Source organism: Vidua macroura, chromosome 3 (genome assembly GCF_024509145.1).
Source record: "Vidua macroura isolate BioBank_ID:100142 chromosome 3, ASM2450914v1, whole genome shotgun sequence".
NCBI classification, from domain to species: domain Eukaryota; kingdom Metazoa; phylum Chordata; class Aves; order Passeriformes; family Viduidae; genus Vidua; species Vidua macroura.
Genome location: NC_071573.1, coordinates 38520591 through 38534577, shown reverse-complemented (window position 1 = coordinate 38534577; position 13987 = coordinate 38520591). Strand labels below are relative to the sequence as shown.

At 44.1% G+C, this 13987-nt stretch overlaps 1 protein-coding gene across 4 annotated transcripts in view; it reads right to left on the bottom strand.

The window, feature by feature from the left end:
- Positions 1-13519, bottom strand: part of RTN4 (reticulon 4) — a 39869-nt gene extending 26350 nt beyond the window's left edge. For all 4 annotated transcript variants that reach the window (XM_053972608.1, XM_053972603.1, XM_053972604.1 and 1 more), the window contains exon 1: positions 13078-13519. In XM_053972608.1, the coding sequence (XP_053828583.1) occupies positions 13078-13519 (442 nt within the window). The remainder of the gene's footprint in view (positions 1-13077) is intronic.
- Between the last annotated feature and the right edge of the window lie 468 nt (positions 13520-13987).

The window sequence follows — 13987 nt, the reverse complement described above, 5'->3', positions numbered from 1 at the left end:
GTATTATACAGACAAGCCCCCAGAGGAAGCTGTTATTTTTAAAGCCTTTTTTACCATGATCCAAAGAGTGTATTTGGCTTTTCTGAGTTTGCTTTAAGCCCAATATCTCCCAAGACAAATCCAGTTCTCCAATTTCCACTCAAAGCTGCAGTACCAGCCATCATGAGGAAACAGGCAAAGCAAAATCAGTCCTTCTCTGGATTTCTGTGCCAGCAGCAGTGTTTTTCCCAGGTCCATCATGTCCTGTTGGCTTTACATTGATGTGAGAATACTACCATTTAGATAAATTTATTTCATTCTGAGAAGTGCATAAAGTTTTCACATTGAGGCTGTTAAAGAATATTTGCAATTCACATCAATTGCATTAGTGGAGCAAAAAATTATATTTAAGTACTTAAATCCAATTTTTATTCTCTGTACAGACACCAACAATCTTTAATTTTGCTATGTGCCTGGACAAAATCAAGTACTGAAAAAGAGGTGGGGATATTTTTGGCTTGTTTTTTAATTATTATTACAAATAAAGAATAACAGAAGCAATTTAAAGGCAAGAAGTGAGAAATGTGGTAGTTGCAGCAGCACAAACATAATAAACCAGTCAGGCAAGGCATTAAGCTACGCTGTGTTTTGGCACTAAACCACGACTTGTGCAGAAGCAATGCCACTTGCAGACACTCATGACCTGTCTGGCTTATTCAAGTTAATCCCAACAGCAGTGTTTCAAAAATCAAGTCTCCTCACAACCTGCATTTCCTGTCACACTATACAGTCAATTGGGTTTGATCCACAGAACATTTATCACTTGCTGTATGTTGTGGATTATAAGAATCACCTGAAGACAACAGAAAACAGAGTAAGAAATATAGCTCAGTGTAGGACTTGGTATTAAGAAGGGTCCTCAATTCCTGCTGAGCCAAAGACATTTCTGCTCAGTTTTCTAAAAATTACATTTTTCGATTAAGGACCATATAGAGAGAAACCTCAATTCCAAATTTAGAGCACATTAAAGCAGTGTCACAGTTCAATGGTGGCAAAGCTTTTAAGGACGAAAACCACACTGGAGGACAACTGATGGGTACATGAGACAGAGTCACAGAACTGCTACACCAAGTACCACTATAGGCCCTTTGTTCCAGGAGCTGCTTGGCTCCACATCCCCTGGCTCACCAGGATCCTTTCCACAAACAGAGACTGCTCCTCAGCCCACATCTTTCCTGAAATCACACACTCTACCTCCTCCAGATCACCCCAGAGCAGCACAACCCAGATGTACCGGAAGGAGTCTGCACTATGAGGCAGGAGAAAAAGCAGGATGGACCTGATGGGACCAGATTGTGAACAGAAACTCTGACAGCCCAACAGAAAAGGACCTCCCAGGGAAACCAATACCAAGGCAGTGGACAGAAGGTGCTGGACATGCAGGAGGAAGGGCAAACAAACACAGCAGAGTCCACTGGGGAGCAAGGAAGTGAAGGGGAAAACACACAAGTCATCCCTGAAAGGTGCTGCTCCCTTCCTGTCCCAAAGGCCGACTGCAATCTGCACCAAACATTCCACATTTAAAATCTTTTGAACACTTTCCAGCCCCAGAGACAGAGGTTTCAGTTTCTGGGGAAGGGCATTGGGTTTAAGAGCACAGGCTCTCATTTTTAAGTGTTTCCTTAACACAGCACAAGGCAAAAACTCCTTCTGAGGTGTGGCTTCCATTTACCCAACACAGTACCATAAAATCGCTATGCCAGCCACTGAATTCCCAGGTTCTCTTAATGGAAGGATATTATGTCCACAGCCAAACTTTATTTTCCACACATGGCTGGAGTGTGAAAAGAGATTACATAAAAGCAGCGTTTCCTAACCAGCCAAGGAGAGCCACCCACTCTCCCTCCACCCACATCAGAAAGGCATTTTTCCTGCTGAAAGGAAAAAGATACAAGGGCTTTTTCCTGCCCTGTGTAATACCTCCAGGCAAGCAGGGAAAATGGAGTAGGACAACTCCCCATCAGCATCGGTGCTGACTGAACCAACACCCTCTGCAGAGTGAAATTGAAGTGACATGGTGAAAGGGAATTTTTCCAGCAGTGACACTGCTGGAGCACCCCCACCTCCCATGCGGAGCTAGAAACCTCTCAGAAACACAGCTCTGTGGGTAAGTAGGACACTTCTAGGATCCATCACCAGGGGTGGCTTCTCCTATTTGCATCTCAATGGCAGAAATTAGGTGACCAAAAAAACGAACCCCTCCCCCCCCCAAAAAAAACCAAAAAAAACCCGCAAAACAACAACAAAAAACCCCAAAAACAAACAAAAAAAACCCCCACCCACAAAACAAACCTCCCAAACAAGCAACACAACACAACCAAGTAAAAAAACTTCTGAATACATCAAGCTCTGAGCAACAATATTGTCAAGCAAAAGCAGATATTCAAAACACCTTAACTGACGTACAAAGTGAGTTTCACTACAAAACACTTCACCCAAATATATACAGAAAAAACCTAAGTGATCCGCTTACAAAGCATAACTTTTTACAAATCCTAACTAAAACTCCTTTACTAAGATGAATTGCTCAGTTAACACTTCCATCAGAAGACAGATTTTGTTTCACAAAGCATGGGAGAACGAGACCTCAAAATTAACACAATCTCCACAAAAAGACTTCTTACTCCAAAGCTTTTCAGCCAAAAATTCATAATGATGCAAGTTAGTAAAATACTTTCAACATTGCAGCCTCTTATTTATGAGTGGTACCACTTTATGATTTACTGAAGCACTCCAAGTGATGGCTCTTAAAGAGAACTTTAGAGACTCAGCCTGACTGCATGTCTGTTTTTAACCAGAAACATACTGTAAATTTTATTTTTGATTTCTTCAAATTAAATATTCCCTAAAAAACCCAAAAAAAAAAAAAAACCCAAAAAAAAACCAAATCACCCACAAATAGCCCTGTTTCTTCTTTCATTAGCATGAACTCTCATATTTTAAAACTGCATTATGATCTCAGCTAAAACATAACGTCCTTCAATGAGAATCAGATTTCAGTGTTGTTTAAAAATAAAGAACCCCAACACCAGCATGACAAAGATGTGCAATTTTAAACCCCCATTTTAATTTTTGCTGATTTCCCACTAACTGCTGATGTTACAAGATGCTGACATTACCAGCATAAAACTTAACATTTAAATACCAAAATTTCAGATAAAAAGTAGAGAAATAAATGGAGATTTCTCACACAACTAATGAAATGAAAGTTATCTGCAAAGATTTCCAGAGAAAAATGTTTAAAATTAAGTAGTAAATTGACAATTCCAAGAAAAGCAGTTTATGAGAAAAGAGCCTTTTTTGTTCCCAAAAAACATACTTGCCAAAGGAAAGCAGAGGACTTCAGTCTAGTCAGAGAAAATAAGAACTGAGCAACAACAATTTCTATCCCTCATCACTGGATTTGTGTCAACGAAGGACCCTTCCATCTGCTCCCACGTGCCTCCTTCCAATCAGCAGCAGCAGAACTGTGCTGACATGGATTTACTGTTCTGCTGCTCTCCTTATTTTTGTGTATGAGCTCAGCATTAAAACAGACAAAACCCACAGAAACACTGAGCAAACTTCACCTGATGTTTCCAGTTTAGCTTTGCCAGGAGACTTCATTAGGCTGCTAGATGGCAGCCTTCAGAGCTTAAAAACCACTTCCTGGATTAGTTTGCTGGAAAATGCTGCTAGTCTTAAAATTAACAAAAATGGAGTCTTTAAGAATCCATTTCACCTTTGCAAGCCTAGGAAATGAGCAAGATACCAAACTAACAAGCCAGGGACTGCTTTTACCTTACAGACTTCCCACAGCGGAACACTGTGAAAGGCCGCTCCTGTTAACGTAAATATTTAATAATAAAGGAAAACAGGGTAAAATTAATACTCCAAGGAATGGCATATGTGACATGACTCACATGCCATGTAAAAGTTCCATTTGCAGCAACCCCTCTAGGGCAGATATGAAAGAGAAATTGTTCCTTCAATGCACCGTGTTGCTCATGTGCCCACGGTGGAGGCTGCCCCAGCAGCATTTCTATCTCAAGCTGTTTAGCAACACATGTGGCCATTTAAAAGTTAATTATTTCAAGTTCTCAGATACCTAATTTCCTACTGCAGTACAAAACAAGGGCACACAACTTCACAAGAATTTCCTGAGAAAAGTAGCTGCCTACACAAACTCCATTTAAATAATCTCCTCTTATGATGCGATTGTTCTAAATAGAGGATTTCGCCAAATATTTAAACCATTCAAGATCTAGAACATTAACTATTATTAGCACCTTTTCACATCATTACATCAGGCTGCAGAGCCACAGCAAATCATTAGTTTTTCTCATTTGGCTCTTTTTAGTTACAGGTCTAAGTTTTTAAAGAGAAGTTTCCAGATTAGGAAACTATTTGGAGATCTTGGGAGGAAAGTGTACAAGCTGCTACAGAAGATGGGAGTTGTTGAAGATTTAAGGGGGAAAATGGAGCTCCATTTTGGACACCCTGAGGGCATCATGGCTGGGATCACAAAAGGAGCAAAGACCTTTGATCATTGACAAACCCAGCTGTAGGTCATTTCAGGCCATCACGGCAATTACTGCAAAGTGGAATCATGCATCACCTGCAGGGAGAGTTGTAGTGCACTATTTGAAGTGCATGAAGAAAAAAAGTTCAAACAAGCATTTTAAATAGTCTGTTTCTGCAAACATGTCTCCAGCAAATAACATTTTCTTGTTGTCTAAGCAAAAATCTATAATCAAACTGGTTTAGGCAAGTTTTTTTTCAATATCATTTTTACATGGTCCAATTTCTCAGCTTCTCCTCTTTTAAAATAGCTCCACTTGAGACAAGCTGCCCAGCAACAACGAGAATGTAAAGCAACGGGACAGAGGTGAGCTGTGTGCCATTTCTTCTCCTTTTGCTCAGCTATTCAGTGAAAAGAAAGGCAGTTCCACTCCCCTGCAACACCCAAGTGCCAACCGAAGCATGAACAGAGGGACACAAGGAAGAGACATTAATCCTGGCTCTGTCATGTTCCCTGTTACAATTCCCAGGCTGCCAAATTAAGAACCCACCACCACGATACTTCTACAAGGCCATTAAATACTTCAGACACAGCTGCCACTCTCACCTCACTCTTACAACCATTTTGATCAGTAACACCAGGGACAGGGTCCAAAACATTTCAGAGACCGGTTCTCTAATGCCACTTTTTGCTATAAGTCCCTCACCCACTGAGTGTCACCCCTCATCCCCTCAGAGCAGGGACAGGATTTTATCAGACATCTTTTGTTAGCAAAACTAAACAAACAGAGAAAAAAAGTCTCACAGTTCAGCTCCAAGAAACTTTTCACTCCTCTCACACCAAGAGCACACAGAATTCCCAGAAAGAGGATGCACATACCTTTCCCAGCCCAGCAGTCCACAGGAGCTCACCACGAGGAAATGAAATCCTCTCAGGAACAAAGAGAAAACTCTTCTGCTCCTGTTCTCCTCCCAAAGCTCAGGGAGGAGTAAATGGCACAGCTCTGGTACTACACACCTTGTCTGTGCCTTCCCCCTACAAGGTACCAGCTCCAATCACAGAAATTCTGCATCATTACCCAAATTAGCATCAGGTGGTGGGCAAAGCCTCCTTTTACTGAAGTCAGGTGGCCACAATTAACCCAAACTGTTCACAGCCCACCTCTGATGGCCTGAAATACCCACTTGACAATCACAACTATATTTAACATATAAATAAAGGGATTTAATAGCAAAGCAAAACCTTAATTTAGAACCATCTAAAATATGAACATTCCCCGATTCAGCATTTACAGACACCAATTTATACTGCTTCAGTGCATTTGATTAAAAAGAAGCAGAAATAAACAAACTAGCCAAGTGCAAACACAAGCGTCCAGCTAGACACAGCTTTTAAATCCAAGTACTCAGTCTTTGGCAACATTTGTAACCAAAAGAATACTAGATAATTCCTCTAAAAACTAAGTAACTCTTCCTTAAGCCCCAGGCTCTTTAACCATAAGTTGAAATAACAAAAAGAAATTTGAGTTCTGGCAGTGGCACAAAGCAGGAAAATAGAGTAATTAGATGAGAACTTATTCAAAGGCAGAAGGTCTAAAGAGCCATGCAAATCCTATCATTATGCAGACATTATCCAATTTAATTTTAGAGATTATACCAATCATAAGATTCCCTTTCACTGATTTGTACAGATGGATTTTTCCCTGCTTTCCCCACAATTAAACAAATTAAGCAGTATTTAGATGAGCAACCTTATCATTGCCGAATAATGTATTTATTAGCTAAAATAATCTTTAAAGAATAGAGATGAGATGCTACTGATTTCTTTTGGCACCTCTTCCCAACACATTACCTTGTGTGACAAGCCTCTGACACAAGAGCTTACAGTCTGCAAAATAAAAAAATTGGTGCATAAGATGTCTGATGGATAAGATATGAAAAATAGGGAGCAAGAACATGGACTCGATGTAGCTGTTAGTATCAGTAGAATATCTTTTAATTAAAGGGGAAAAGCAATGTGAAGATTCAGAGTCTTGATGTCCTCCTGACTCCCAAGGGGATCAGGTAACAACAGCACTACAATAGATTTTGGTCAATACAGGTTTTGCCCAACCATTTCACTTTTTTGTAATTTAAAACAGAATACACAGGGAAAACCCAATTTTCTTGTTTATAAGTGTGATCTTTAAAGGAAGACTTGGGTTTAAAGCACTTTAAATCCATCTCTCTGAGCAGACTGAAGGTACCCCCAGCAGACCTGGCTGAAGTCCACGAAAGAAGGAGCCTCTCTGCCACTAATGACATTTTTCTCCTCACTTGTTCCTTTCTGTTCTGAGCTCCAAGCTGCTTTGCAAGGTCTCACACATGCTCTTTCGTCTGTTTTCTTTGGCACTGCTTTCACTGCCACACACAGGGGACACAGAACGACAGGCATTAAAGAATTTTCTCTCCTGTCAGAAAGGAGGGGAGAGCAAGGTTCAAGGAAAACTGTCACAAACCAGTGCTGACTGGATAAGCAGAAGGATTTTGACAGACTGAGAACATTTTTAACTGGCAACAGGAAAGTTTATATTTATCTCAGTCTTGTGTCTCATTTGAAGACATCTTAACTAACATATTCTCCCTAGCTGATGAAGTTGATGACATGATTGCCCTGTTCATTAAAAAGCTGCCAGTAGAAGCTGGGAGTATCTTCTCAGACACAAAGCAAGTCTCCCAACTAAACCATGGAGGTCACACTGGTATTCCCAGTACTTCTGCATTGAGAGGAACTTAAGGTATTTTTTCTTTATACATCAGAAAGCAACAAATTGAGACTAACCCATTAAAATCATGGGGAAAAGCATTAATTTAAAAACATAAAATCTAACCTAAAATCTTCATATTTTGACAGCTACAGTTGGCAGCAGATTGATTATTTCCATTTGAAAGATAAAAAACATTCTACTGAGATAATTTGATTTTCTCACACTTTGTGAATATTAATAAGGCCATTATTTTATTGCTGTTGTAATAGTTCTTATTGATGGAAAGACCAATTTAAAAAGCCATCCACCAGGCGTGTGTCATCTGTCCAGAGTGCAGGATCTCAGTTCTGGCTGTCCTATGCTGCCCTAAAAACTGAGACTGCAGAATAAGTAGAAAATATTCAGTGTTTCCAAAGCATATACAGGAGCAATTTCTATTTTAGATCATAAACAAATAATTTTTTTAAAACTGCATTAAAACATTACTTTTCTACTGAGGTCTCACAGTTCACTATTTTTACTTGGCAATAATAGCTTTTTTTTTCCCCCTTTCATTTCTAAAGCAGCTTGAGAGTTACACAATTTTCCTCCTACTTCATGTATAAGCATTTCTGAATATCTCAAGACAATTTACCTGTAAGCTCCAAGTTGCTTTCCATTTTCTAGCCAATAAAAGACCAAGAACTATTTCCTTGCCTCCAAACTAGAACCCAAAGGACATTTTCAGATTGAACTATGCTTTGCTAATTTATTTCTATCTGAGTTTCGCAGTTACTATAGAAACCTGCCAGCAAAAACAAAAAAAAAAACAAAAAAACCCAAAAAAAACCCCAAAAAAAAAACACAAAAAAAAAAACCACAAAAAAAAAACAAACAAAAAAAAAGAGACAAAAAAAACCAAAAACAAAACAAACAAACAAAAAAAGCTTCTGTCAAAATATTAACAGAAAACAAAGAAATATCACTCCAGCACACCAAGTGCTCCAGTTGAAGGTTAACCACCCTTTGTTCCTTCCCAGCACACAAAGGCCAGGATCACAGGAGAGCCATCAAGCAGCTGAGTGCAACAGAATGGACATGGAAACAGGCAGACAAAGCCTCAAAATCCCCTCAAAATTGTGTGGCCACCACCAGAGCTCCCCAGAATTCCAGCAGCATGGGAACTGGGCTCCAGGGTTAAGTCTGATGCCTAAATGCCTCCTTGTAAGTAGCCAGGCTCTTGGACTGAGTGCTCTCTGAAATCCTGGGCATTGGAGGAAGAGGAAGCAAAATGAGTACAACATCTGCTTTCCCAGCAACTTTGAGAAAACCTCTGACTGGGAAGCCTGAACACTCCCCTCAGCTTCCACAAGTGCTACTGTTTGTGGTTATCTGTGAGATAAGAAAGAGGTTCTTTGGCCACCAGTGGTGATGCAACAAGGTGGACAAGGCAGTGGTCGCTCCACAGCCATGCTCAAAGCTTCCTTAAGTACAGGCTGGGAGGAGGGGAAGGAGGGCAAACAAACAGCAGCTCTTCACCATCTCCTAAATTGTGGTTTGTAGGACTTTGTCTCCAAGGGGAAAACTCCCAGTACAATTCAAAACTTTCCTGAGGGCTACATCATTATAGGGTAGGTGGAAGCTGTGTGGTTTTATCCTGGAAAGCAAGTCCAGGGATACATACCCACACAAAGCAAACATACCATCAAACTTGGCAGGACTATCCTTGCACACACTTCTGCTTATCAGAAGACAGGGCTGTTTGGCTCCTGAAACTCTTACACCAGCTCAGTTACAGAAGCAGGCCCCAGTGCCAGACACTGCACATGACAATGAATAAAATCGAATAAATATAATGATCCTTTGTTGAACTCACCAAGATAGGAACATGAAATGTGAAAATGAAGGTTTACTATACCAGTCAAATTGCTAATTATTCTCCTCTTTACAATAGATTTTTTTTTTTTAAATCACATTCTAAATTAGATAACCGAGGTTATGAACACCTCCCTTAGAGCTTTGCTGGCTATACTTGGGAAGAGAAAATGTCTTGCACCTCAGAGAAACACTGAGGAACAGTGGGTACATATTTTAATAAATGAAGGGTACAAATGAAAGTCACCAGTGATAGCATTCAAAGACAGCTGTGTTTTTTCCAAGTCATGCTGCATGCTGTCCTTAAAATGCATACAACTCCTCTGAAGGAGTCCCTGCAGACACAGCAGCACAACAGAAAAAAAATCTGAGGAGCAAATATGCTGGTTTAGAATTTGTATCAAATGCAAATGCAGGATGAGCAGGGTAAAAGGTTCACTCGCTGGGGTGAGCAGAAGCAAGTATAGATCCGCATTTATTCAGGACCTCCTGCAGCTGGGCTCAGCCCAGCCAGGGACAGCTCCAGGCAGCTCTGCTGACCTCTGCTTGACACTGTCTGGGCAAACCTTCCTGAGACCTCTCCTCAGCATGGATGAAATTAAAGAAAAAATCCTATATAATCACATAGAAAAGCAAGACTAATTAATAAACTGTCCCTCCACAACGTTTGCATATGTATTTAACCTAGGTCAGCTGAAGGCAACAGACATACAAGGAAGCATCTTTATTCTCTCTGCATGCTGGCTTAGGGCCAGTCTGGTGGATTTCATGTACAGGCTTCTGGTAAGTGTAGTTTAACTTCAAAACACACCAGTCTCTTCCAGGAAAGTGATATATGACCCTCCTTTTGCTGCAGAATCTAGGGCTTGGAGAAGCAAAGTGGTATCTACTCATCATAGTACACTGGTTATTCTTACTTTGGGCAGCTAGCCAAAAAAAGGGGGCTAATACTTTGACCATGTATACCTACCTCAAACTGATTTTTTTTTTTTTTGTACCCTATGTAAATTCAGGTAAACAAAAGATTTAAGCAGTAATCTCTCCAGAACTGTAGTTTCTGCTACTCACGAAACAACAAGTAAAAAAACCCCAGAAATCGTTCAGGAGAACCCAAGTTTGACTGCAGAGCTCCTGCTTGTTTTCTCCTCCTGCAAATATTTATATTAGCTCTTCAGAAGGTAGGCTGCTGTTACCCTGTCAGAGACTTGCATTATATATAATTATGTCACAATGATATTAAATACTCTTAAGTGTGTAACTAAAAGCAATTACAAAGGTTTTCTTTTTAAACAACAGCTCCATATATACATAAAATCCATTTCAATGGGTCATCAAGCAGGCAATACATTTTTGCTATTGTTCCACTGCCAAAAGGCAGCACCATGGCCAATTGTTGCATATAAAAGAAGCCCTACTATTCCCTGCTATAGGCCATACTCTCCTCCTCCTGGAAACAGAATTTCAGAGTTATTTGCCTCAAATCCTCATAAATGAAAGCATTAGATTTCAAATATTAGGAGATTTTGAAAAAATATTCTAGATTGTGAATTGTAATTCTTCAGTTATACCTTTAATTCAAACAGCAGAGCTCAAAGTAAGTGAAATGACAACTCTGCAGAGAGCAAACCACAGGACCACGTGGCTGTCCCTGCCATGGTCACCCGCCAACCAGCTGCAGGCAGCAAATTCATTTTGCAAGTCTCCTAGCATGACTGAGAGTGAACTCATTTTAAGCCAAGCCAAATATCTTGACCCAGACAGTTTTAACACCCACTGCTAAATGCAAAACTAACAAACATTTGATGCGTAAATGGATATTTAACACGATAGAAACTAAGTGCTCCTGCATTTGAGAAGACCAAAATACTCATGAGATAACCTGGCAATGCTTTTATCAACATAATTTGTTCTCATCCAAGAGTTTCAAGTACAGAGCTTCTAATATTTCAACTCATCATTAGATGAGCATTGTGTTACAACACCTTGTCTTTGGAAACCAGGCCTCCCCTAGATGCCAGTCCTTACTTCAGAGCCCTAAATTAATCATCACTGACAAATTAAAATAACTCCTTGATGCCACTTCTCAGCTATACTACGCAATTCTCACAGTTAGGTCTCTAACACAGAACTATTTCAGGAATTACTGTGCTGTTTTTGCCTTATCCTTCGGGGGTCAGAGAGGAAAAAAAAAAACAAATCACTTCCAGAAAACACACTTTCATCCCTCCTTTTCAAAGCAACATGATTTGGTAGATCCTATTTCTTCCATTCAGTTCTGTTTAAACCATCCAGAGTTCCACTCAGAGAACATGCCTGGAAAAAATTCTGTTCATCCACCATATAGAATCCCTCCTCTTCATTCTGTTGCAAGCTTTTGTCATCATCTGTCCTCCAAATGGTGGAAACAAACAAAAAAAAAAATCTCCTTGGCATATTGCTACATAGAAAGCTTCCAGAAGAACAAAACAAAGTAGGCTTCATGAAAGACAACAGCACAAGTAACCATGAAGTCCCATCACACTTGCAAATAAATGCATTGTGAAACTTCCCCTGAAAAAAACTAAATTCAGGTTTTAACAGGCCTTTTTTAAAATTATTGTTCCAGATGCTTTTTTTTTCACTAGATCTTGAGTATTATGCCCCCTTATACTGTAATGTTTAGTTATTATTGAAATCCTGCATCTTTACAACATACCAACACCACAACAGCAATGAAGATAAGCACACACCATGATGATCTCAAAGCACTTGAATTTGTGCCTTTTCACTGTTTTAGTGGCCTCAAGTCAGCTCTTTTACTTTGAATTAAGGAGAAGTGGAGCCAAAGCACACTCACAATCTGCATGCAAGGCATTAGTCATGCGGGTCAGCTCCCGGATTAGACCTGAGAAGAGCTCTGGCAGTCGGGCAGCACCAGCAATTGTTGGGGGCTGACACGCCCTCCACTCCACAGGCTCCGGAGAACCCCCACATTACGGGGCGACGCCTTGGAGAAGCCCCAGGTAACAGCCGCGGCCATCCAGGATGCGGGGCTGACATTCTTCTCCAGTACTGCCACACCTAGAGCAGCGAGCAGCCTGGTCTCCCTTTGTGCTACTACACATTCCTCCCACCGGTTCCCTCTCGGGGGCTCAGCCCCGCAATCCGCGGCCGGGGCGCGGCGTCCCCACGCAGGCTGCGGGCCGCTGGGCTGTGCTGGCCAGGTGGAGAGCCGGCGGCTCCGCAGTCCCTCGCCTCGCCCCTCCCTCCAGGCGCTGTGTTAAACATGAGTAAGATTACAAGTATCTTATGTTTCTCTCATCCCCCGCGCTCCCACGCCCAAACCCGCAGCGCCGGGCCGCCCTGGGGGGAACCGTGCCCGGGACAATGCGGCGAGGGCTCTGCGCCGGGAGAGAACCGGCCGGAGCCGCGAGGATGCCGCGGCCGGTCCCTCGGGACTCGGCCGGTACCCTGCGCACGGCCGTCCCCACGGGGCTCAGCCGGTATCCCGGACACGGCCTGTCTCCCTGGACTCGGCCGGTACGCCAGGCTCGCCCCGCGCTCCCCCGGCGACGCGGCCGTTGCCAGGCGGCGGCGGCCTCGCCCCCGGGCGGCCCATGTGCGAGGCGGCGGCCGGGGCGGCGCTTCCCCCTCCCGCCATTAGCATAACACAGAGGGGAGGAGGAGGGAAAGAGAATAAATTACAATTAAAAAAAAAACAGAAAAAAAGAAAGAACGAGGAGGGGGAGCCCTTTCTCCAGCATGAACTGCGGCGGGGCCGCGCCCGAGCGAGGCTGAGGGGAGGGAGCGATGCCGCAGGAGGCGGCCGAGGGCCGGCAGACAAAAGGAACCTCCCGGCGGGGCGGCGGGGCAGCGGGGCTCGAGAACCGGAGTGGCTCGGGTGGAGGCTCCCCCGGCCGGCCACCGCCCTCCCCGGGCCCGGGGCGGGAGCACTCACCAGCTGAGCCGGAGGAGGACCCTCTGCTCCGGGGGACAACGGCAGGCTCGGGCTTGGGCGGCTGGGGCTGCGCGGGCCGGGCGGGGGCCGGGACCTGCTCCTGCGCGGGGGACGGCGTCGTGGCAGAGGAGGAGGAAGAGGACACAGCTCCTCGGGGGCTCCAGTCGGGCTGCGGCGGCTCCGGAGCAGCGGGGCGGGGCGGCTCGGCGGGGCCACCGAGGTCCAGCAGCTGTGGCGGCCGCTCCTGCGGGGCCGCGGCAGGCTTCCTCTCCATCACCTCCAGCTGCTCGTCGAAGTCTTCGTCCTCGTCTTCCTCTTCCTCCTCTTCCTCCTCCTCCTCCTTCTCGTCGTCGAGCACGAACTGGTAGTTAAACTGTGGCTGCTGCGGCCGGGCTGACCCGGAGGAGGAGGAGACCAGGGGCGACTGGTCCAGCTCGTCCATGGTGCCTGGAGCGGGCGGAACAATGAATAGTGCGGGAGCAGGGGGAGGCGCGGGCTGCGCTACCGCCGCTGCGGGACCCGCACTCCACGCCCTGTGAGTCACCGCCCGGGAGGCGCGGGCGCGGCCGCCCCGCCCCGCACCCGGAGCGGCGGCGGAGCCAGCCAATGGGAGAGGGAGAGAGCAGGAAGCAGCCAATGAGAGGTGGGCTCAGGCGTGGTTCTTTATGAATATGCATCAGATGGGCGGGCCCGAGGGCTGTAGGAGCGGGGCTGAGAAGTCGGGTAAAGTTCAGTGCGGAGAACGCGGGTGGGGCGGCAAAGGAGACGAGGCACGACCCGGGGCCCCTCCATCCCCCCGTGACAGATAGCCTGGGAGCGCGCGGCCTGATCCGTCACTCTCCTCTGCCAGGAGTAGTGTCATTCTCTCTTTTTTTGTTGTTTTAAACAGCGGTCAGAAACCCTCAGCGAT